This window comes from Lactuca virosa, chromosome 6 (assembly GCF_052849685.1).
Source record: "Lactuca virosa cultivar CGN04683 chromosome 6, Lactuca_virosa_CGN04683_v6, whole genome shotgun sequence".
In the NCBI taxonomy this organism is placed as follows: domain Eukaryota; kingdom Viridiplantae; phylum Streptophyta; class Magnoliopsida; order Asterales; family Asteraceae; genus Lactuca; species Lactuca virosa.
In genome coordinates this window covers 38,527,812-38,550,132 of record NC_136431.1, presented here as the reverse complement: position 1 = coordinate 38,550,132, position 22,321 = coordinate 38,527,812, and the positions used below count along the sequence as shown (strand labels likewise).

The 22,321-nt window shown below is 33.1% G+C and overlaps 4 protein-coding genes across 5 annotated transcripts; 2 read left to right on the top strand and 2 right to left on the bottom strand.

Moving 5' to 3' along the window:
- The first annotated feature begins 1,970 nt into the window (after positions 1-1,970).
- Positions 1,971-4,314, top strand: LOC145120884 (ER membrane protein complex subunit 7 homolog). Its single transcript, XM_079056674.1, has 7 exons — positions 1,971-2,138; positions 3,066-3,109; positions 3,281-3,389; positions 3,496-3,559; positions 3,648-3,764; positions 3,853-3,961; positions 4,048-4,314. Exons 1-7 carry the CDS (start codon positions 2,026-2,028, stop codon positions 4,140-4,142), a joined length of 651 nt encoding a protein of 216 aa, XP_078912800.1. The 5' UTR covers positions 1,971-2,025; the 3' UTR covers positions 4,143-4,314.
- A 1,278-nt stretch (positions 4,315-5,592) lies between these two features.
- Positions 5,593-8,836, top strand: LOC145119710 (hydroxyproline O-galactosyltransferase HPGT3-like). The gene is made up of 12 exons (XM_079055418.1): positions 5,593-6,022; positions 6,668-6,731; positions 6,847-6,896; positions 6,997-7,178; positions 7,309-7,369; positions 7,510-7,582; positions 7,656-7,779; positions 7,860-7,947; positions 8,036-8,086; positions 8,210-8,281; positions 8,389-8,501; positions 8,590-8,836. Exons 1-12 carry the CDS (start codon positions 5,856-5,858, stop codon positions 8,610-8,612), a joined length of 1,068 nt encoding a protein of 355 aa, XP_078911544.1. The 5' UTR covers positions 5,593-5,855; the 3' UTR covers positions 8,613-8,836.
- Positions 8,837-9,053: 217 nt separating this feature from the next.
- On the bottom strand, positions 9,054-14,251 carry LOC145119709 (heparanase-like protein 3). Of its 2 annotated transcripts, XM_079055416.1 has the most exons (7): positions 13,831-14,251; positions 12,332-12,368; positions 11,538-11,721; positions 11,273-11,421; positions 10,845-11,078; positions 10,347-10,762; positions 9,054-9,589 (listed from the first exon to the last, which is right to left on the bottom strand). In XM_079055416.1, the coding sequence occupies exons 1-7, from the start codon at positions 14,113-14,115 to the stop codon at positions 9,218-9,220; spliced, it is 1,677 nt and encodes a 558-aa protein (XP_078911542.1). In that variant the 5' UTR covers positions 14,116-14,251; the 3' UTR covers positions 9,054-9,217. The 2 variants fall into 2 exon arrangements, with proteins under 2 accessions (XP_078911542.1, XP_078911543.1); XM_079055417.1 differs by lacking the exons at positions 12,332-12,368; positions 13,831-14,251 and having other exon boundaries at positions 11,273-11,455; positions 11,538-11,650.
- A 907-nt stretch (positions 14,252-15,158) lies between these two features.
- Positions 15,159-15,746, bottom strand: LOC145121457 (uncharacterized). The gene has a single exon (XM_079057201.1). The coding sequence runs from the start codon at positions 15,744-15,746 to the stop codon at positions 15,159-15,161; it is 588 nt and encodes a 195-aa protein (XP_078913327.1).
- Positions 15,747-22,321: the final 6,575 nt, after the last annotated feature.

The following is a 22,321-nucleotide window of genomic DNA, read 5'->3' as shown; positions in this document are numbered from 1 at the left end:
AAAAAACCCTTAAGTCAAACATGGTTAAATCCATGGTCAAAGGTCAAAGTCAAAAGTCAAATAGTCAACACAAGATGAGTACGCCATGTGTACTCAATCACTACGCATGGCGTAGTGAAGTCCTTTCCTGGTTACGAGACCTTCATCTAGTACGCGTTGTGTACCATTGGGTACGTCCTGCATACTCGACCAGCTCTCACTCTCCTCAATAATTGCTTATTCTATTAAGAACTCACGTCCATAACTCATATCTAGTCCCAAATAACCTCCCAAATCATAAAGTTTCCATCTTTATGACTTTGCATGACTAGAAGTGCTCAAAATCCAAACCCTAACTTTCTACCCAAAACCCAAGCTTTATAACTCTTGCATGAATGGGAGAAAGGGACCAAGATCACGTTTTTATGACCACAAACACTCAAAAACATCTAGAAATACAACTCATTTGGTCTAGACTAAACCAAACTCATATATACCAAGAATATGGGACCAAAAGGCACAAAAACTTAAGGACTAGCAAGATCATGTTTTTTTCTAAGAACAATGATGTCGGTTGTAGAAAAAATTAAATTCAGACTTTATGATTGGAAATTCAAGATGTTATCATTTGGAGGGAGACTTGATCTCATACAATCCTTCCTTGGGAGTCTCCCTTTGTACCATTTCTCTTTATTTAAAGCACCGTTGAAAGTCATAGACAAGCTAGAAGGAATAAGAATGAGCTTTTTATGGGATGGGAATGAAAAACATACAAAAATAAATTGGGTTGCATGGAACAAAATTATTTCACTAAAAGAGTTTGGAGGTCTTGGAGTCTATTGCTTACCGGCTTCAAACCTAGCATTATTTGCAAATAGAGTCGCACGTTGGCAGTCTTAGACTAGTCTCAGGTCTGTCTCGAAACGGTTCGATCTTTTTGGGGCTGGTCTTGGAACCGTTCGGTCCTTGACCGGTATCTTTTCGGTCCGATCTTTTTTACCGGTCTCGATCTTTTTCAGTCCGGTTTCGTGGTCTTTTCGTGCGTCTTTTAGGTTTAATTTCGTCATTTTATTAAAAATGATACACTTAAGTCTTAATAAAAGAAAAAAAAAGTTAGATAATTTGTGATTAAAAATTATGTAATTAACACAAAAATGGTATTTTTGTAAACTTTGGCTAGCGGGTTATTTTAGACTGGTCTTGTGTCGGTTTCGAAAAAGTCATGTCTTTTGTCTTTTTTGAGACTGGTCTCAAAATGGGCTTGTATTTTTCAGACCGATCTCGGGCCGGTCTTTTTTCGGTCCGGTCTTATTTTAAACCAGTTCATTCTCAATCTTTTTTCTCTGGTTCGGTTAGAAACTGATTTTTCGTACATTTTACAGTTGTAAAAGTAATGGCGGAGGTACAAAAAAAAAAAGACACCTACAATCATTTGGCCAACTCGTGAAATCCTTTCATCTTTCGAGCCGAAATCACAAATTCATTCCACTTAAACTTGGAATCTCGGGGGTTCATATGGAAGACCATCACTAACATCAATTTTGATTTTGTGGAGATTGGTGTGGATTTAAAAGTCTTGTTCCAAGTTAAAACCAGGCTATGGAAATGAAGCTGTTTTTTAGCATGGACTGAACCAACTGTGGCCCATTAAGATCACTTTGTTTGGACTTTTATGATATGTTGGAAGTTCGATGTAATTCGTATATATAGCTAAGTTTTCTTTTTCTCGAAAACAAAACTTCCTTCGTTCAGTCAAACATAAGGTAAATTTTTTTATATAAAATAATTTATGAGATTTTTATTATGTAGGTCGTCTGTTTATTTTCAGGGCAACAATATTAAATAAAAATTATGAAATAAACTTGAAAAAAAATTAAAATAAACCGATAAAAAGTTACATGTTTTTTCTCTACAATATCCCAAATAATTAACATATTTACTTTTTTTTTTTCAACTGGGTAGACCAGTTTAAACTACAAAGTACAAATACAGGCCTAAAGCCAAACTCCACTTTCTAAACCGTGGTATCTCCGCTCTCTCTTCGTCATGGCTGTTCCACGGAGATCCGAACTGAATTCATTCTCACTGCTATTACTTCTCGTGCAAGTCTGCTTTCTATGTCTTTCCTGTTCTTCTTCTTCAGTAGCAATCGCAACTGGGTACGTTGATTTTCCTTTTCTTACACTTTTTCTGTACGAGCCCTAATCTTCTAATTACTATTCTTGTTGTTATATACATGATCTAAGGACACTCTATAACCTCTAGTGCTTTAATCGTTACTCTCTATGCAACAATTAAATCATTGAATTCGTCTGTGTCGATACATCTCTAATTAGGTCGTCGGATTAGATGACAGTTCCATTATTATATTGTTAATGTTCATCTGATTTTAAGATCTGATTGTGTATAATTTCCATATTGTATCCTCTTGAATCGGGAGAAAATTATACGATAAACTAATCTGAATGGGAAGCTGGTTGCATTCTCATATCCTTCTGATATGCTTAACGATCTATTTAAGATATATTACAATGGAACTTTTAAGTTATTCAACCCCTGTCAATTTTATTGGTAAACTTCCTGTCACACAGTCATCTTGTTGCTTTTACCTGCATTTATCTCCCTTAATACTTTTAAACCAAAGTTGCATGCTCTTCAAGGTTTTTAGTACTCCATGAATTGTCTACCTCCTTGCTCATTGTTACATTATTTTTTTTTTCTACACCAGCATTGTAGAAATTATATATGGATTAGAATTTAGAAAGAGCGAAGGTGAAGCATGTTATGTATTCAGACAACGGTTTTATATACCATAAGTTTTCAGTGTAATAAATCATAGTTTAATACACACATACTATGAATTCTGTACATCTATTAAAATAAAGATATGTTTCTCTCCATCTATTTTCTGTAAATATTGTTTGTGAACAGGTTGTAAGATCATAGCTTCTTGGTGCTCATTGTCTAGTACTCTGTGTATATTGTTAGAAAAACCCATTTAAATAATATCTGCTCTAAAGTATAACTTTATTAATGGAGGTATCATGATCATAACTTTATTTATATTTTCTTATGTTGATTTACAGGAATGGAGGTGGTTATACCATTAATGGCAGAGTGAAAATCCCTGGTATGCAAATTTCCACAAATATTTTCTCACATTCATCTTAAGTTATTAGCTCTTCATCTCCACAAAAAACTCTTCTTTTTCTCCTTTTGATTCATTTATATTGAACATAAAATACAGTTTCCAATTAAATAAATTTTTATTTACAAATTTTAGGCAAATTTAATTCCACAGGTCTCATGGCAAAAGGCTTTGGTCTACCAGTAAAGGCTAACAATGCTAAAGTCATATTGAATGGTGGTCAACACGTTACCTTTCTAAAGCCTGATGGTTACTTCTCATTGTATCCTTTAATATTTAATTCCACAAAATTATTATAAATTTATAATAAAATTAAAATGTATCTTTAATTTATCACTACTGAAATTCCTTAATAATACACTCAAAAGCCATAACGTGCCAGCTGGAACCCACCTCATTGAAGTTGATGCCATCGGTTATTTATTTTCACCCGTTAGTCTTCTCTCCTTTCCCTTATGTTTTTTATTTAAATTACCATTTTACCCTTGTGGCTTAATGTTTTTTACTGATTTGAATTCAGGTGCGTGTAGATGTGAGTGCTAGAAACCCTGGTAAGGTTCAAGCAGCACTCACAGAGACCAGAAGAGGTCTGAATGAGCTGGTTTTTGAGCCACTGAGAGAGGAACATTATTATGAGGTCAGTTTGGTAAATTGCTAAAAAAATATCAACCAGCTTTATTTATTTATTTATTTATTTTTTTAAATGATGGTTGTATTGTATGTAGGTAAGGGAGCCTTTTAATGTAATGTCTATTGTGAAAAGTCCAATGGGTTTGATGATTGGATTTATGGTTGTGGTGGTGTTCTTGATGCCTAAATTAGTTGAGAACATGGGTAAGTATTCCATGTCTAATTTTGTCATTTTACTTATCTTGGAATATTATATTTAATATTGATATTTTAATTTAATTGGGGGGCAGATCCGGAAGAAATTAGAAAAGCTCAAGAAGAGATGAGAAACCAAGGAGTTCCTTCTATTGCAAATTTGATGCCTGGAAGTGGAAGGAGCAATTAGATCATTTATTCAAATAGATATTTTATTTGTGGGACCCACAAAACAATACGGAAGTACACTGTTATCTTTTATGTAGGATTGTTTTATTAGGGCTAAGGTGGTTTTTGTATGTTTAATCATAAATCTTGGATGATTGTTTATATGTTTAATCTTAAGAACTATGTCATTTTCATGTTTTGTTTTTTTTTTTTTTTAAAAAAAGATTTTATAAATTGTTATCTACCAAAGAAAGAAAGTGTTTGGTTAGGATACATGTTATTTACGTGTTGTGTTTGTTTTCTTGATTCCATATAGATATCATGTCAACATGCATCTTACATGTTGAAAGCTATAGTATCGTGTTTTGTAATCTAGGACACAACTTTTAGCAACATGTATAATGAGATGGATTTATTATTATTTTTTTTGTTTAAAATTTTGATTTTGCAAATCTGTCTAAAAATTGAAATGTAATTAAGTAAGAGTATAGAATTTGTCATAATTCTTGATTTTTCTTTGTTAGAAAATCTGTGTTTCACAACTAATTTCAATTTTGAAGAAGGAACAATGCAAAAGTATTTATATTTTGAAGTTGTTATGGTCATATTTGTATTTTGGGTTAATATTTATAACACATAAAGATCTATTTGTGTTTTTACAAAATCAAAAGAACAGAATTTTAGATAAAAAAAATGATTCTTCAGATATATAAAATGTAACTAAGTAAAATATGGAAATAAAAAAATAAGAAAAAAAACTATTGCTTTGTTTCATTGAGATGTTCAAATGGCACTTAACCAAATATTATAGAGGACAGTTTGAAAGTTGTAACTTGTAAGGATTAATAATAGACAATCAATAAATTTAAATTAAAAGCTTGTTAAAAAACAAGTATTCCATTTATTCTAAGCTAATTGAAAAATATGTTACACATACTTTAAAATATAGTAAAATACAATAATTAAAGAATGGCTTAATAATAAAATGCCAAGCATTTAATATGGTAGTTCCATTTTATTTCCGTTACAAGAACCATAAAAAGCATTTTATTAAAAAAATTAACATGATTTATAACAAAATTAAATAGTATCTCACAAATTGCACCCCACAATAAGATTTTCATACCTACCAATTGATATGTTTATTTTTCATACGTATTTTCCTCTTATCCTTGAAAAAGACACTTTATGGATAGAATAAATTCGAAAAGTCCTTATTTTATCATAAAAAAATAAATGGTTTAGTTATTGTTGTTGTACCAAAGTTTAAAATCATTTAAAAGAATTGTTGGATTTATATTAAAAAATTATTAAAATAGGGGATGGAGGACACTCTTTTCATAATGTTCAGAAAATGTTAAAATAGAATTTAATTTAATTTTTAGATTTGCTTTACGATTTTGAAATTATAATAATTAAATGATTTAATAGTTTCGTTTTCATAACAAGTAAGCGAAAAGAAAATATAAAAGGGCAATTTCAAATTCAGCCCAAACAGATCTCCATTGTTGTTCACCATCAGGTTGTTAAGCAGTCTCTTCCCTTAGAAGCAAGCTTTAGATTCTCTCTACAGAGACTTGATTGTGTGTGTGTGTGTTTTCTTTCACGAGTTCGATCGATTAAACAAACGAATTCGTAATTAATCATCGATACCACTAGTTTTCTCATTGTTCTTTCGTAATTCAATTGAAAATTTTGAATTCGTTCGTATAAACCAAGGATTTGGGAGGAAATTATGGATAGCGGCCCTCCGTTCCACAGGGAGGGCTTGCCAACGACAATATCTAAAGCTGAAAAGCAACGTTGGAGATCATCATCGTCATCATCAAAAAGTTCTTCTTCTAGACCTTCAATTCTATTGGCTTTCTTCTCTTGTCTCGCTTGGCTTTACATCGCCGGAAGGTATCCGCTCTGTTTAGTATTGTATGTGTTTGATCAATTTACGTTTTTGTGATTTGATAAATCAGTACGAGTTTTGTGCAAGTGTGTCTGTGTGTGCATTTATGACTGGACCTCCATGTTTTCTGCGATTTGATGATTTGTAATGAACTGAAACTACAGAACTCTAGGATTTTCTGACATGTTCCTTTTGTTTGCTTCTGAATTTTATGATGATCGTATTCTTTCCTGAAGGTGTGCTATAACTAATAACTGTGAGTGCAATTTTACCTTCGTCCACTGAAATTTGAATTTAGGGCTTGCTGATTGGATTCTACTTTCGTAAACGGACTTTTATGCTATCTGTGATTTGATGATTGAGATGAACTGAAACTACAGAATTTTATGATTTGTAGACAAGTTCCTTCTGTTTACTTCTGATAGTTTCTCTGATCATCTTATTTTCTGCCTATGTGTATGTAATTTTGCTTTTGTCAGCTGAAATCATAATTTAGGGCTTTGATGATTGGTATGAACTTATATAAATTACTCAGGATAGTTGTGGTAGATGTGTTTTCATTTTCCATCTCTTAAATCAAAGATTACTAATTACATCATAATTAGTAATTGACAATGGATTTGAGAAATGTTCATTATTGATCTTACCAGGTTGTGGCAAGATGCTGAGAACAGAACATTATTGGCTAATCTGCTCATTAAGAATTCTTCCCAGGTTTGTTTTTATAACTTATGACTCTTGATAATTCATCATTAACTCACAAAAATTATTAACAAAATACCCTCTATCCTTCTTTTACTTTCTTTATGTGTTTTTTCAATAATGGCAGAGACCAAAGATTCTTACTGTTGAAGACAAGCTAATGGTCCTAGGATGCAAGTAAATTTTTGGTCTTCCTATTTCTCTTTTGCATTATGTTCTAGAATTAATTTGATGAGTTATAGTTAAACTATCTTGTGGGCACAATCGTCTTTCTCAGGGATTTAGAGAGAAGAATTGTGGAAACTGAGATGGAAATAACACTAGCAAAAAGTCAAGGTTTTCTTAGTAACCAATTGAAGTCATCTTCTAACAAAAAGTTTCTTGCTGTGATTGGCATTTACACTGGATTTGGTAACAAATTAAGAAGAAATGCTTTCAGAGGATCATGGATGCCTGAAGGTGTCATGACAAAATAATATTCTAAATTTCTTTCTAATGTTACTCTATGTTTAACTTATATATACTAAAAATACAATCTTTATATTATAATAATGAGAAATTAACTTACAAAGCCACTTGAATTTAACAGGTGATTCTTTAAAGAAGCTTGAAGAAAGAGGAATAGTCATACGTTTTATCATTGGCAGAAGGTTTTCCAATTCACTCCTGTTCTTATATTCATTCTCCTTTTATATCCTTTTTTTTTTATACTTTTTGACAATGTTAAACTTAATATTTAATATTTATTATTAAAATTAATATCTTAACAAGGAACTTTTTAAAATTTCAGTCCTAATCGTGGTGATAGCTTGGATCGCAACATTGATGAAGAAAATCACACAACAAAAGATTTCTTGATTCTTGTAAGTTTATAAAATTTTTATTTTAATTCTAATTAAGTATTTCATGAAAAATATTTAATTACATAATTTTCAGGATGCTCATGAGGAGGCTGAGGAAGAATCACCTAAAAAAGCAAAATTGTTCTTCAGTACAGCTGTCCAAAATTGGGATGCTGAGTTTTATGTAAAAGTTGATAACAATATTAACCTTGATCTTGGTAAGAAAAATACAATATATATTTAATATTTTCATTCTAAAATATACATTTTATATAATCATTTTTTTTTTGGTTTTCAGAGGGTTTAATTGAGCTTCTAGAAAGTCGTCAGGGGCAAGATAGTCTTTACATTGGATGCATGAAATCCGGTGAAGTAGTTTCTGAAGAGTAAGTACCCTTTATTGTTTACTTTAATATAAATAACTTCTATTTTAAAAAATAAAAAATAAAATCTTTTTCTTTTTTCTCAATTCAGAGGAAAGCAATGGTATGAACCTGATTGGTGGAAGTTTGGTGATGCAAAATCGTAAGTAATTTCCTCTTTTTTTTTTTTTTTTTTTAAAATCATGTAAAATAACATATCAACAACATACATACATACATACATACATACATACATAATATTTTTATAAAAATGTTTATTGGGCAGGTACTTTAGGCATGCAGGTGGCTCACTTTATATTCTATCAAGAAATTTTGCTCAGTATATTAACATTAACAGGTTAATTATTTATTACTTAGTAGTATGATTAAAAAAGTTACATTTATGTTTTAATTCGACTCATAAAAGAATAATATATATATATATATATTTTTAAATTCTTTTAGTGCATCTTTGAAGACATATGCTCATGAAGATACATCAGTTGGTTCATGGATGATGGGGATACAAGCAACATACATAGATGACACCCGTGTATGTTGTGGCACTTCACGACAAGGTATACTCATGCTTAATTTTTATTATTTTTTATAATTTTTTTGCGTAGTGTTATAGTAATGTATTTTGGTGGTTCGTTTTTTAACCAGATAAAGTATGCTCTTTGGCTTGATAAGAGAAGGGTTATGACTTATGAAGAATATTGCTCAAATTGGTATGTGTTTTTAGGATTTTTGTCACATAGTTAGATGTAGAGAAAAGGTTTAGCAAATCATTTTTGGATGTAGGTTTTGACTACATCTTTTTAGAAAAAAAGTTGTTCCTTTTTTAATATGGTAAAACTTTTATAACTTTCTTGATAGTTTTAGTGCATTGAAATCATGATTCATGAGCTTATTCATCATCTCTCTAAAAAGTCATTCATTTTCTTATTATGATGTCTCTCTAGATAAAGTTATATATAAAGTTTGTATCTTTTGTAGACCGAATAAAACGTTTGGTATTAGAGGAGTTGGGAGGAAATAACAATGACAGATAGGTAAACGGTTAGTGTCTTAATACATTAATTTAGGTTTTTTGGCTTAATCTATTAAGTAATTTTGTTCGGATTAAGTAAAAAAGAAACAATCATATATAACTGTTGAGATTAAGTACTTAACCGATTAAGATCATTAAGTAAAAAAGAAATAGACACCAAGCTTTGCTTTGATGTATATATAAATACACATGTATGAAACTAGATTAGATGAATATATAATCAATCATACACGTTCCACCTTATCTGCAAGCTGGAACGTGTATGTTAGGTATATGTACAAATACAATGGAGAAAGGAGCAACCATGATCGGACTTCCAAGCTTTACTTGTATCGGATCGAGAGATGGAATAACCCCAGTTGTTGAATTTACAGATAATTCTTTCCCATTTAGAAGTACCGTGTTACTGTTTAATTTCCCATTTTTTGCAGTTAGGTGATACTCCTCTCTTCTAAACAACTCTCCTTCGGGATTCCGTGAGGATTTTGTCTCTTGTGTTGGTTTTAAATGTGGTGTTGACGCCATTATAATCGTCACATTTTCAATCAAAACGCCAATTTCAGCTTTTATAGATCCGTCAAGATTGATCAATAACAAAGTCAACCCATCCCGCTAAATATTATACAGATACATAAATAATCATAAATAATCAGATACTAGTAATACAAGGTGAAAGTAAAAAGGTAACAATATAGTAAAGTAAAAAAGAAGAATCCAGTAAAAGACTACTCTTATACTACCTAGTTGCTTTGATTTACTTTAAAGGGAAAATTTCACAGTAGTTTGATTTTTTGGGTTTAACCACCGAAATAATTTTTTCTATGTTAACCACTAAAAGTTTTCTTTTATTTTCAAAAAAAAAAATAAATAATATTGCTTAAAACTTTGAATTCTATAAAAACCATGAGAGTTTGAATATTATTTGATTTAACCGTTTGAAGAAAATTTTACTTCCGACGATAGTTTGAACTTTTTTTTTAACAAAAGCATCATTAACCAAAAATAATAATTTTCTGTTTGTTATTTGCAACTCGCTAATGGAAAAAATGTGGATTGTTTTTTTTGAAAAAAAAAACTCTCAATGGTTAAACTAGAAAAAAATCATTAACCAAAAATAATATTTTTCTTGTTTGTTATTTGCAACTCGCTAATGGAAAAAATGTGGATTGGTTTTTTTGAAAAAAAAAAAAACTCTCAAATGGTTAAACTAGCAAAAAATCTGATGGTTAAATAAAAAAAATAATCAAACTATTGTAGTTTTTATAGAATTTGACCAATTTTAAATATCAACATAATTTAGGGTAAACTACAAAAGAGACGTTTTAGCTTATTTTATATGGATTTATCCGAAAAGGAAGTACATGCTTACCGAATGTTTAGCGCAATGAGCATAAGAGCGTATCTTCTTTATGCCATTAAAACTTGCCGAAAGAACACGTCTCCCCATAAGTCGATGCCAAAGCAATGCACTATAGTAATCAGGATTTGGCATAAAAGTAGCGGTATTAAGAAGTCCATAATTTCCTCCTATTAATGTTTGTCTACAATAAGTTTTTGTATCATATAATGATGCCATTCCCATTTGATCCAAATACCAAAAGCTAAACACGAAAGCATTTGACACTCGATTACGACCACTATTATAAGCACCTCCTGCTTCACCTACCCAAGCAACCGTTTGACTTCCCGATTCCTTCAAAATATTTTGAACATCTTTAAATGATTGTGATCCTCCATCTAGATACCACGGGTTTAGTATTTTCTTAACCAAGTGAGTATCAACTCCTGATAGACATAATTGTATTAATTATATTCATCAATATATAACTTAAAGTATATTGTAATTTATGATCATGTATAATAATACCTGGTCCAAGATTATAGATGTGTTGAGTGAGAACTTGAAGTGAATTGTTTGATTTCGATACATATTCGGTGAACCAGTTTCCATCAAAGAATCCTCCTGGTCCAAGAACTATCGGTTTAACTACAAAATTCTTGTACATTTTTTGCACTAAATTTTGGAGAGATATCGTATCCGATGCGTATTGATCCGCTTTGATACTTGCTCCAATTGCATTAAACCCGCTTAATTCATTTCCTATTCGTACATAATTATTAAAAAGTAAGAGTAAATTATACACTTTGGATAGTCCACGTTGACTTTTTGAACGTGTCAGGTTTTGAACCCTGAAGATTCATATATTTTACAACATCTCAACCACTAGGTTTCCATTAGAGGACAAAAGAAATATATATAAATGATACAACTTTTGTCTATATGATTGTTCTTACCAAGTTCCCAACCATGAATGGTGAAACCTTTCTCGATGGTGTATTTCATGAGGGCTTCTGCATTTGTCGAGTTCCATGGTCCTATGACTGAACCATCCATGTTTGTATTTCTATGACTTAATGCATTCAGCCCGAATATAACCTTTGCTCTTTGAAAATTAAGAGAAACAAAAAATCAAAACCCTGTTACAAAAAATGTCAATATGGTAATGGAAAATACAAAAATAAGATGAAGTTATGATGGTTTAATAAAAAATGTTGTTACCCTGATTTTCGAAAGAAAATGTTAAGTTCATCCCATCTTGACATGGGTAAGCAACCTTGGGTGTAGCCAAGAAATTCGCTAGTGCTTATGGTGAATTGGGAACATGGTTCTTGGTCGCCTTGAGTTTGATACATAACCTTGTTTTGAAGAGTGCCTCCCAATCGAAGTTTCAAAGGAGAAAAGGCTACAAAAGACCAAATTATCCCTTGTGAGAGAAAGTTATTTATCCGATATAAATTGTGTTCGACAGACTATCTGAAAAATTAATTAGTAGTTGATAAGCTAATATTAAATTAATAGCGTTTAGTAAAAACTAGCTGATAAACTAGATAAGAAATATACTGACACAAAATAATATGTTTAGAAAACTTATGGAATGATATATTTGAAAAAACTTGTGGAAAAAAACTTTATGAGCTTATCTATAAGATATCTCAAACAACTTTTTAAAAAACTATTTGAAATATCTTATTGAGTAGTTTTCTAAAAAACGATTTGAGATATGTTATTGATAAGATCATAAAAAAAATTTCTATAAGTTTTTCAATGAATTTATCAATAAGATATTTCAAATAGTTTATTAAAAAACTATCTTATAAATTAAAACAAATGAAGAACTTTATTGCAATAAGCTCAAAATTTAAGTTAGTTTATGTACAAACAAATCCATAAATTTTAATTAAAGCGTTTGGTAAACTTTGGCCTTTCGGTTAGCCTTAAAAAAGCATTTCATGTACATGAACATGTATTTTGCATTATAAATATTTTCAATCTGTTCATTTTCTCGTACGCACCTTTGATTGCATTAAACAGGATTTTGTTGTTAAGATCCTGTCAAGAAATTTAAAAACCAAATAAGATTGTAATCAATATACTAATAATGTAACTAAAGATTGTATTATTATGAACGAAATATTAAAGCCTTTTGCAAATAACACAAATAAAAAAAGTAAAATACTAAAATAGATGATTATGTTCTCATGTTTTTGAACCGTTGGTGGATGCAAGATTTTAAATTACTATCCTAACAAAAGTTTATAAGTGATATGCTAAAATAAATATTTTCTTACTTTAGATTTTATTCCTCTATTAAATTAAAGGATTGTAACCTTAGATTAGTATATTATTTTATTTGTAACAAATAATAATTAAATGACATTTGCATTATTAAAATAGAATAGACGTTAAAGTCAATGTTCATGTTTCTGAATTTGAATTCTGTTCTCTTTCTTCTTTTATTTAATAAAAGGAATACTTAAATACTTAAATAACAGTCGACGCCTTTAGGAATGAGTGGACCATGTAAGTGCGCCACTAGTTAACACCTTTAGATTTTTGGTATTTGTCATCCTTGACGGTTAGATACTGCCATTTTAATGGCAACCAAAATATTATCATATTTTTAACATCTTCTTACATATCTAAAAGAAAACAATTAATTCATCAATCACATATTTATTATTTATATTTAATATTAATATAAATTATTTGTTTTCGTTCATATTTAAACAAACAATATAATATGAATGTTCAAATTAGAAGATCATATACATAAATAAAAATTGTTTAATAGTTACTGATTAAATCAGATTTGAGATTTGATCGAGTTAAGGTTCAATTCACTAGACTCAGTATCAAACAGATATTAATATTTTTAATATAATATAATGATTATAAAAAAAAAATTATTTACCCTCACTATGTGATATTAATTAGAATGTTGGAATTTTGTTTTTGAAGGTCACTGTGTCTAGGAAAAAATCAAAGAAACAACGACTTGAATTTTCTAAGTCAACTCTAATGTCAAACAAAAGGTTACATTGAGTTTTTCCTTTTGGTGGCAGACATAGAATTGTTGATAACTGGTCTATTAGTTAATATAGTCCCTGATAACTCCAATAGATACTTTTCTAGAAAAGAAAAAGATGGAAAAAATCATTCCTAAATTTGTATTTAATACTTACAATTAACTTGTTACTACTTGCTATATATAGTTATTTAATTGGTAAGAACATAGTCAAAATGTTATTTAAATTCCGAGTTCGAATTTTTTGTTTATTACTGCCCAATAAATACTCAATGGAATATCTCAATATCTCCCCACTTGGTACTATCCAATGAATAGTTAACGAAAGATGACAAATAATTTACGTCATATAATCTTCTTTCATCATGTAAATGGCTTACATGTTTAAAAAATCAATGATGAAAGTATTTTATTTGATAATATAAACAATACCCATAAACTAAAGAGCAATGAAAAGTGAAAAAAAGGAAACAAAAAATGACTAACCAAATTGAGAAGAGAAGAGTCTCCCCAACTACAAGTTCCATAATCGCATTTTTGAGGTGGCCACCAATCCAAAGTTGCACAGACGAAGTCTTCATCGATGTAAGCAACGGATGTTGTTCCATTTACATACACGCTCCCCACAGCGAATCCTATCTTTTCTGAGAATAAACTCGTTTTGATTAATATGATCATCACCACACACAACCCAAATATGCCGATAAGTAGACCCATCTCAGCTGCAAACAACTTTGGTCTGAGCTCATCGTTTCGCAACTTGATGATCATCTAAATATCTAATGCTCTAAAAGTTGGCAAAGAGAGAGAGAGAGACAGAGAGAGAGAGAGAGAGAGAGAGAGGACAAGAGACTTTGTAAAGACTTTGTAAAGCTATTGTTTCTTGGGCCACTCGTCATATTGTATACAAGGTTTATATAGAAAATCATATAGCTTTGAATGAATCGAATAGATTATCCAAGATTTTAGATAGAGCTATTCACTAAAATCTAAAGTCTAAAATGATCATAAATGGTGAGAGTGTGACATTTATTTGGCATATAACAAATGACCATTAAATTAAAATCGTGAACCATACGTCCTAGTTAACTTTTTTTGAACGTACATGCGAGGTTGAATCGGTGCATTCGCGAGTTAATTTTTTTAGACATAAAATGAACCCACATGCAAATATTTGCTTAGGACTACATATTGAATCATTGGTCATCCACATGTAACCGTTTTAGGGTACGATACTAAGAGCATCCATAATAAACAAAATCTTTTTAATGAAAAAAACTTAAATGAAAAAGTTCTTTGTGATCTTATGAAAGGTGTTTAATTTGATTATCTATGTTTTATCATGTAAAGTTGTATATTTATTATTTGTTGAAAATATATAAGCCCCACCGCATCATTGAAAAAAATCAAGAGAAGAGCTTGCTAATTAGCAAGCTTCTTAAAAGCCTCTAGTTTGAAAAAGCTTCTCCGATAGCCTTTTCATTTTGAAGTGTTTTTTTGGCTTTTATTGTCGATGCTCTAAATAAATTACTTGTATGGCAATGTATATTTATCTACTTAATTAAGGTGTTGGATTTCTACCACATGGACCACACTACTTATAATAATATTCATGTCGATATATATGTTTACGGTTTATTAAATGATGCATACATTTCAAACTTTTTTTTTAAGCAGCAAATGAAATATATATTAAATAAAAAGGGGCTACACTTAGCAAGATGCTAAGGAGCAAAATGCAGAGTACACATCGATTCAAAATGACAATTACATAATAGAATTACAGAGAGAAATGGTGATATGCTCCATTCCACCTAGTTCCCACATCCAAACTTACTTCTATGCTTGCACCATAAGTAGGAAATAGAAATAACATTGTCTGCCACCTTTGTGTGAGATGATTTCAATTCCTTGAATACTTTGTCGTTTCTTGCCTTCCAGATGTTCCAAAGTAGACAGTACACAATGGAGTTGAAGAGTATTCGTTTCTTTGGACAGTTCCCCCAGGATGCTGCAAAGTCAATGACCTCCTTAATATGAGAGAAATCTTGTGTATTGATGCCACACCATTTGAAGATCCACTCCCGAGTCCCTTTTGCAAACTCACATTTAACGAAGAGATGATCGACAGATTTAGGCTCATTGTAACATAGCTGACACAATTGGTTGGGGATTAACACGCCTCTTTCAGCTAGTGTCATTGCTACAGGAATTCTAGATAATGAAGCTCTCCATATGAAGCATCGAACTTTCAATGGTACCATCTTGTCCCAAAAGATAGGTGAACCATGTTGGGGGTTGATCTTTGCATCTATGAATCTTCGCATGATGTTGACAGAATAAGATCCATCCGAATTTAGCATAAATCTGAAATCAAAGGGGGATTGAGGTGGGACTTCCATAGAGCCGATACATAGGTATAACTGCCAAAGCTCAGTTAAGGTTGCAGCGTCATTTGGGACCTGGTTCCAGTTCCAGTTGAATCCCGAGACTGATAGTCTCTCCTCTAACCTGCAAGATTTTACCTTTTCTCTCTTGTATAGGCCCGGGAACCGATCTTGAAAGGGGAATTACCACACCAAGTGTCCTTCCAGAAGAGGGTGTTGGAACCATATCTAGGAATTAGCTTGAATAATGATTTCCAGTCAATGCTAAACTCATCTAAGTGACGAATCGCCTTGTATATGTTGCACCATGCCCCTGTCGATGTTTTCCTTGCAATATACGTTGCAGGTTTCTTTTTTAGGTTATGAATACTTGTTATCGCCTCTCTCCAGAGTTGATCTTGATCGTTTCGTAGCCTCCACCACCACTTTGTGAGAAGAGATATATTCTGAGCTTTTAGCGACCCAACCCCGAGGCCTCCAACCTTTTTTTCTGCAATTACCTTGGACCAGTCGACCCAGTGTAATTTGTTTTTGTCTTGCCCCCCTCCTCATAAGAATCTGCGCCTTAATTTTTCAAGAAGGTCGAGAATGCCCTGTGGCGCTTTAAACAAGGACATATAGTAGGTTGGAAGGCTGTTTAGAACTGATTTTATTAGGGTAAAGCGCCCACCAAATGAAAGAGATTTGGCTTTCCAGATTGATAACTTTGACTTAAACTTATCTACAATAGGCTGCCAATTTTTCTTTAGTGCCATATTCGCCCCAAATGGAACCCCCAAGTAGGTGAATGGGAATGTGCCTTCTGTGCACCCCAGGAATCTTGCCATTCGTTGAACCTCCTGAGAAGATACTCCTATGCCAAAAAGTCTGGATTTAAGGAAGTTAACTTTGAGCCCAGATGATATATGAAAACATTTGAGAATCCGTGATAAGTTCTTTATGCTTTCGCTGCACCATTCACCCGCAAAAATAACGTCATCTGCATAGAACAGATGAGATAGTAATGGAACGCCATTTGGTAGTTTGATACCTTTGATTAACATTTTGCTACAGGCATGGTTGATTGCTATGTTCAAGCCTTCCATTGCTATTATGAAAAGAAAAGGCGATAAGGGATCACCCTGCCGGACACCTCGTGAGATGGGAAATTTTGTTGTTGGGGACCCGTTGACGAGGACTGAAGCCATTGATGATGCAAGACATCCCCTGATCCAAGTTCTCCATTTAGATCCAAATCCCATTTGCATCATAATTGAATCTAAATAATTCCAGTTTATACAATCAAAGGCCTTTTCAAAATCGATTTTGAGGAGGAATAATTTTTTCTTGAACTGTTTGGCCCACGAGAAGATTTCGTTGATTACAAGGGGAGCATCAAGAATGTTCCTACCAGGAACAAAAGCCGATTCAATATCACTGATTACGGATCCAATTACTGATTTTAACCTTATGGCAAGAACTTTGGCGATGATTTTGTACATACACCCGATAAGACTGATAGGTCTATAATCCGCAAGAGAAATTGGGTCACCAACTTTGGGGATCAAAGTTATAAAAGACGGGTTGCATCCTTTTGCCAATGATGCGTTTTGCTCAAAGTATTTAACAAAATTGATGATGTCACCAGACATTAATTCCCAATTTTCTTTTATGATTTTGAAGGTAATTCCATCGGGCCCCGGAGCCTTATCACCACCGCAGCTCCACACTTCATTCTTTATTTCCTCAGGGGTAATATCAATTTCCAGTGACTGGTGTTGGTCCATAGATGGTTGCTTGAAGAGCGGGCTAATTAATAGGGGTTGAATTGGCCAATTTTCTTTGAACTTACTGGAAAAGAACTGGAAAGTTTCATGTTTTATTAGTTCGGGGTTCACCTCCCAAGACCCATTGATCAAGAGTCCGTGGATTTTATTTTTCCTGTTCGTGTTTGCTAGCGAGCCGTGAAAGAAGCGGGAGTTCTCGTCCCTGTCAGTCAACCATTTGATTTTCGCCCTCTGCTGAAGGTCGAGTTTGGCAATGTGTTCTAGTTCCAACAGCTTAGCTTTATCCTCCCGCCATGTTATTCTTTCAGATTCTGTAATGCACCTGGTCTCTGCTGTTCTTTCCATGCCATTCACCTTGGACCTTATTGCGGTTAATGAACCATAACCATTTTTGGAGCCATCCTTCTTCCATTTTCGAATTTGGTTCTTTACATGTTTTAGTTTTGCTCTGAGGAGAATATCAGGTGTGCCATATCCATGAAAGCTATTCCATGCTTTAGTAAACTCTTTACAAAATTCATCATTAAGGATCCACGAATTAAAGAACCGAAATGGTGGGGGCCCAAAATATGCTATGGATGGTTTTAAAACAATTGGGGAGTGATCAGAATGTAACCTGGGCACAGCCGTGACACTAGAAGATGGTTGGGAACAAATGAAATTTGAGCAAACAAGGAATTGGTCAATTTTACTGAATTTATGCCCTTCCTCCCTGTAATAAGTGTATTTTAAGCCACCCATTTTAAGTTCCCTTAACCCAGCGTTGGCAATGAACTGGTTAAAATCTGATGCAGTGTATTTGTAGAAGGCTGAGTTGAACCTTTCGTCCCTCCTGCGAACTGCATTGAAGTCGCCAAAAAACACCCAAATCCTGCCACTGTTCTTGATATTTAGGAGTTCCCCCCATAGTTTTCTCTTGTCAGTGATTGATTGTGGGGCGTATACATTAACAAGAGTGGTGTTTCCTGGGATTCCCCTTCATTTACCTGATATTGCTAGGAAGTACCTGGAGGAGATGACATTTGATTTGAGGAAAGACTTTGGATCCCACATACAAAGTAGACCACCGGATTTCCCTTGTGGAGGTACAATTTCATACTCCACATCGGTGTTACCCTAACAACCTGTGACATCGTCTCTTGATAAGTTAGCGACGTGAGTTTCTTGTACCCCAAAGAAATCAATTTTTTGTTTAATTCGCAGTTCCTTGATCCATTTAATTTTCCGAGACTCACTCAACCCCCTAATATTGATGCTTAGTAAATTCATTTGGATATGTGAATACCACCTTCGCCATTAGCATCCATCTCCAAAACATCTTCCAAGATTCCAGTGTTATCCTCCCCAATCTGAAATCCGGCTTAGTAAATTCATTTGGATATGTGAATACCACCTTCACCATTAGCATCCATCTCCAAAACATCTTCCAAGATTCCAGTGTTATCCTCCCCAATCTGAAATCCGACTTCGTTCCCAATTTTAATAATGCTTGAAATTTCGTTTGAGGAAGAACATATATCCACGGGATCGTCGTTGTTACTTGCAGCCGGGATTGCAACATTTAGATCAATTGATTTATTAGGAACTGAAGTGAGATGGTTACTTGGCTGGAATTCAAGGTCGAGATTACGAGAGACTGATGTATTGAGATCAGAGTTGGGGATAAAATGGATAAGTTTCCCTTTTTGGATTGGGATTTAATGTATCCGGTGTTGGTATACATCATATGGGCTACCGAATTGGTGTGAGAATTGTTATCCATTGGACTGCAGAAATTACCTGGAGATGGTGGGTCATAAGGCCCGATATAAAAATCAGAGTACCTCTTTTAATAAAAATGGTGCGGAATTTGTTCCCAGAAAAACATGATAAATACGTTTGTTGGGGTCGAAATGTTGTAATAGTCGAAGTTTGTATTTAGGGTCTTCGAACATTTTTGTAATGTATTTTACTAGGGCATAATATTCGAAGCTTCATGTTTAGTCCTTAGTATATTTTTTGTACGCTTTTCTCTTCTATAAATAGGGTGGTTACTAGTGTCTTAGTAACGAAGTCTTTACAGAATATTCATTGTACTCTGTAAAATTTGCAAAAGCGTAATAGAGCCAAACAGATCATATTTACATCGGTGTTCAAATCTTTCAATTCTACTTTGAATTTACACTCTAATTCGTTCAATACTTGATTCATTGTCTCATCAATTGGTATCAGAGCAGGAATCATATCTCTGATCTGATTTTCACTTTGTTCAAAAGGTTTTTGAGTCAACTTTTTGATTCAAAAGTTTCCGCACTTTTTGAAAGTGAAAAATTGTTTAGATCTAAGTCTGTGATTCGATTCTGCACTTAATTCATTGAATCGAGTGTTCTAAGAGTGATTGTGATTTTAATCATACAGTTTGTTGTCAAATTCTCAAAGTTTCTTCAAAAATTCTCAAGGATCTATTCCGTACAACAATGGTGCCATTCAATCTGAATTCCATGACTTCATTTTCTCATCTTCTAGGATCATCCACCAAAATTCCTATGTTCATCCCTGAGTATTACGATCAGTGGGCTGATCGTATGTAGGATTATCTCAATGGATTGGATGAAGAACTGTGGAATTGCATTTCTGGCAATCTCAATCCACCATCGAATGTTCAACCAATTGGTTCTTCCTCTGGAAACTCTGAAGTTGAAAATCAATCTGATCATCTGAAAAAGCTGGAGAAAAGGTGTGTAAGAGAGCTAAGAGGAGCTTTGCCTCCAGTTGTTTACAACTACGTGAGGAGTTGTACAACTGCAAAGGAAATCTGGAACAATCTCAAGGAAAAATTTCAGGGAAGTGAGAAGACGAAAGTTAATTCTGTAAAGCAATGTTTAGTGGAGCTGAAGGACTTCAGACAGAAAGATGGTGAAACAATTGAAGTTTATTACGATCGTCTTAATGAATTGATATATCGATGCAATCGATATGGTATCACCAGATCAGCCATGGAATTCAATCTGATATTTGTTATGGGACTTCGAAAGGAATGGCGTAGTGTGAGCATGATGGTGAAGAATCAACAGAGCTTTGATACGTCAACATTGAATGACTTGTACAACCAACTTAAGACTCATGAAAGCGAAGTGAACGAAATAGCTGAAGAATCGAAGGCTATGCTGGCAGGTCCACTAGCTTTGGTTTCGAAGATCTCTGAAAAAGATGCTGAGAAAGATGCTCCGGATGAAGATGAAGGGTTCATCATGAACTCAGATGATGAGGCAGTTGCCTTTTATTCAAACAATCGTGTGAAAAAGTTCTTCAAAAAGCCTTTCAATCCGAAGGCAAAGTCGTCTGAGACAAAAGGGAACTTTCTGAGTAAAAGTGCTGGGGAAGAGAAAAAGAAAGATGAGATGAAAGATTCGAAGCCTGTTGAGGGAAAGTCTGAGAAGAAGCTAAAGGGAGATGTTGGGATTGATTGTCATTATTGCAATGGTGCTAATCACCTTGCTAATGACTGTATGCTTCGAAAGAAGGATGAGAGAAAGAATAAGGTCAAGGATGAGGCGTACTATGCTGAAAAGTTGGAGGAGGTTCGTGCGAAAGCCAAGAATTTGTCTCTGGTTGCAAAGGGTGCGAATGAGGATGAAGTTGGTACTTATTAAATCTGGTCATCTGGATCAGATGATGAGGAAATGCGAAATCCAACCCATGGAGCTATGTTTGCAAAAATGGAGGAAGAATCAGAGGAGGAAACATACGAAGTGCATGGAAGATGCTTCGTATCAAAAGCTGCTGACAAATCACCAATGACCACAAAGGTACGAAACATTCTTGAATCTTTTAATATTCCAATACATGCTTATAATTCTGAATTAGTATCTTTTGATGAAACTGTTACTTATTTTGATTCGATTGTGATATCTGCTAGCAATGAGGCTAAGAAGCTGTCAATACAATTGCTAGAGACACAGAAGAAATTAGATTCGAAAATCACTAAGATAGATTGTCTAGAACTTCAAATAACGAATATCATGGTTGATAGGGACAATTTATCTAGTGATAATAAACTGTTGTTAGCACAAAGAAACATTTACTGTAATGCTGCTAAAAGATTATATGGGAAAATAACTGAACTTCATCATTCATGCGAAATCAGTAAAGAACAACATAGAAAATTGCTGCCATTTTTAGCTTATGAAAGTGCTAAGGTAGATAACATTTCGTATGACTGTGAAAAAGAAATAGCTGATTTTGACAAAGTTCCGAATGACAAGTATAGATATGGAATTGTCAAAGTTGATAAATGTCTTGATTCGAATGATTTAGTTAACATTGTAAATGATACTTTGACTAAATCTGAACAAATTCACATTTTGAAAAAGACTGAGAATTCGTCATCTGATTCTCAATCTAATTTTGCTGATATTGAAGATAATTCTGACAATATTAGTGAAATTAGTGAGCTTGAAGATGTTGATTGTTCTCAGTTGTCTATTGTTAATGTTGCTTCGAATTCTAAAGGGAAAGAAAAAGTTAAGGATTTGATAGTTGAGAAAGAAACTGATATTCCCTCAACTTCGAAAGTTAGTGAAATGAACTTCGTGGATCTCAAAGATTACCAAACTGATGATAGTGATGATGAAGATGTAGAGAAAGTTTCGAAAGAAAAGAAATCTTCAAAGAAAGAAGTAATTCCACGAATAGTTGTTGACCAAGTGTATGGTGATACACAAAAGTTCGAAAAAGTGATGAATGAAAAAGGTGAACATTATCTTGAAACAAACACGGTGGTTTTTCCAAATTTCAAATGCACAGATGATGTCATTTTTCCAAATCAAGTTTTCGTAACTACCG

Excerpts from the sequence above, each read along its gene's own strand:
- LOC145119710 (XM_079055418.1), top strand. The coding sequence starts at position 5,856 with ATGGATAGCGGCCCTCCGTTCCACAGGGAGGGCTTGCCAACGACAATA. Across the intron at positions 6,897-6,996 it reads CTAATGGTCCTAGGATGCAA|GGATTTAGAGAGAAGAATTG; the intron begins GTAAATTTTTGG and ends CGTCTTTCTCAG. Across the intron at positions 8,502-8,589 it reads TTGTGGCACTTCACGACAAG|ATAAAGTATGCTCTTTGGCT; the intron begins GTATACTCATGC and ends TTTTTTAACCAG.
- LOC145120884 (XM_079056674.1), top strand. The coding sequence starts at position 2,026 with ATGGCTGTTCCACGGAGATCCGAACTGAATTCATTCTCACTGCTATTA. Across the intron at positions 2,139-3,065 it reads TCAGTAGCAATCGCAACTGG|GAATGGAGGTGGTTATACCA; the intron begins GTACGTTGATTT and ends GTTGATTTACAG. Across the intron at positions 3,390-3,495 it reads CCTGATGGTTACTTCTCATT|CCATAACGTGCCAGCTGGAA; the intron begins GTATCCTTTAAT and ends TACACTCAAAAG.
- LOC145119709 (XM_079055416.1), bottom strand. The coding sequence starts at position 14,115 with ATGATCATCAAGTTGCGAAACGATGAGCTCAGACCAAAGTTGTTTGCA. Across the intron at positions 11,079-11,272 it reads CATTCATGGTTGGGAACTTG|GAAATGAATTAAGCGGGTTT; the intron begins GTAAGAACAATC and ends ATGTACGAATAG. Across the intron at positions 9,590-10,346 it reads CTCATTGCGCTAAACATTCG|CGGGATGGGTTGACTTTGTT; the intron begins GTAAGCATGTAC and ends TATAATATTTAG.
- LOC145121457 (XM_079057201.1), bottom strand. The coding sequence starts at position 15,746 with ATGGAAGTCCCACCTCAATCCCCCTTTGATTTCAGATTTATGCTAAAT.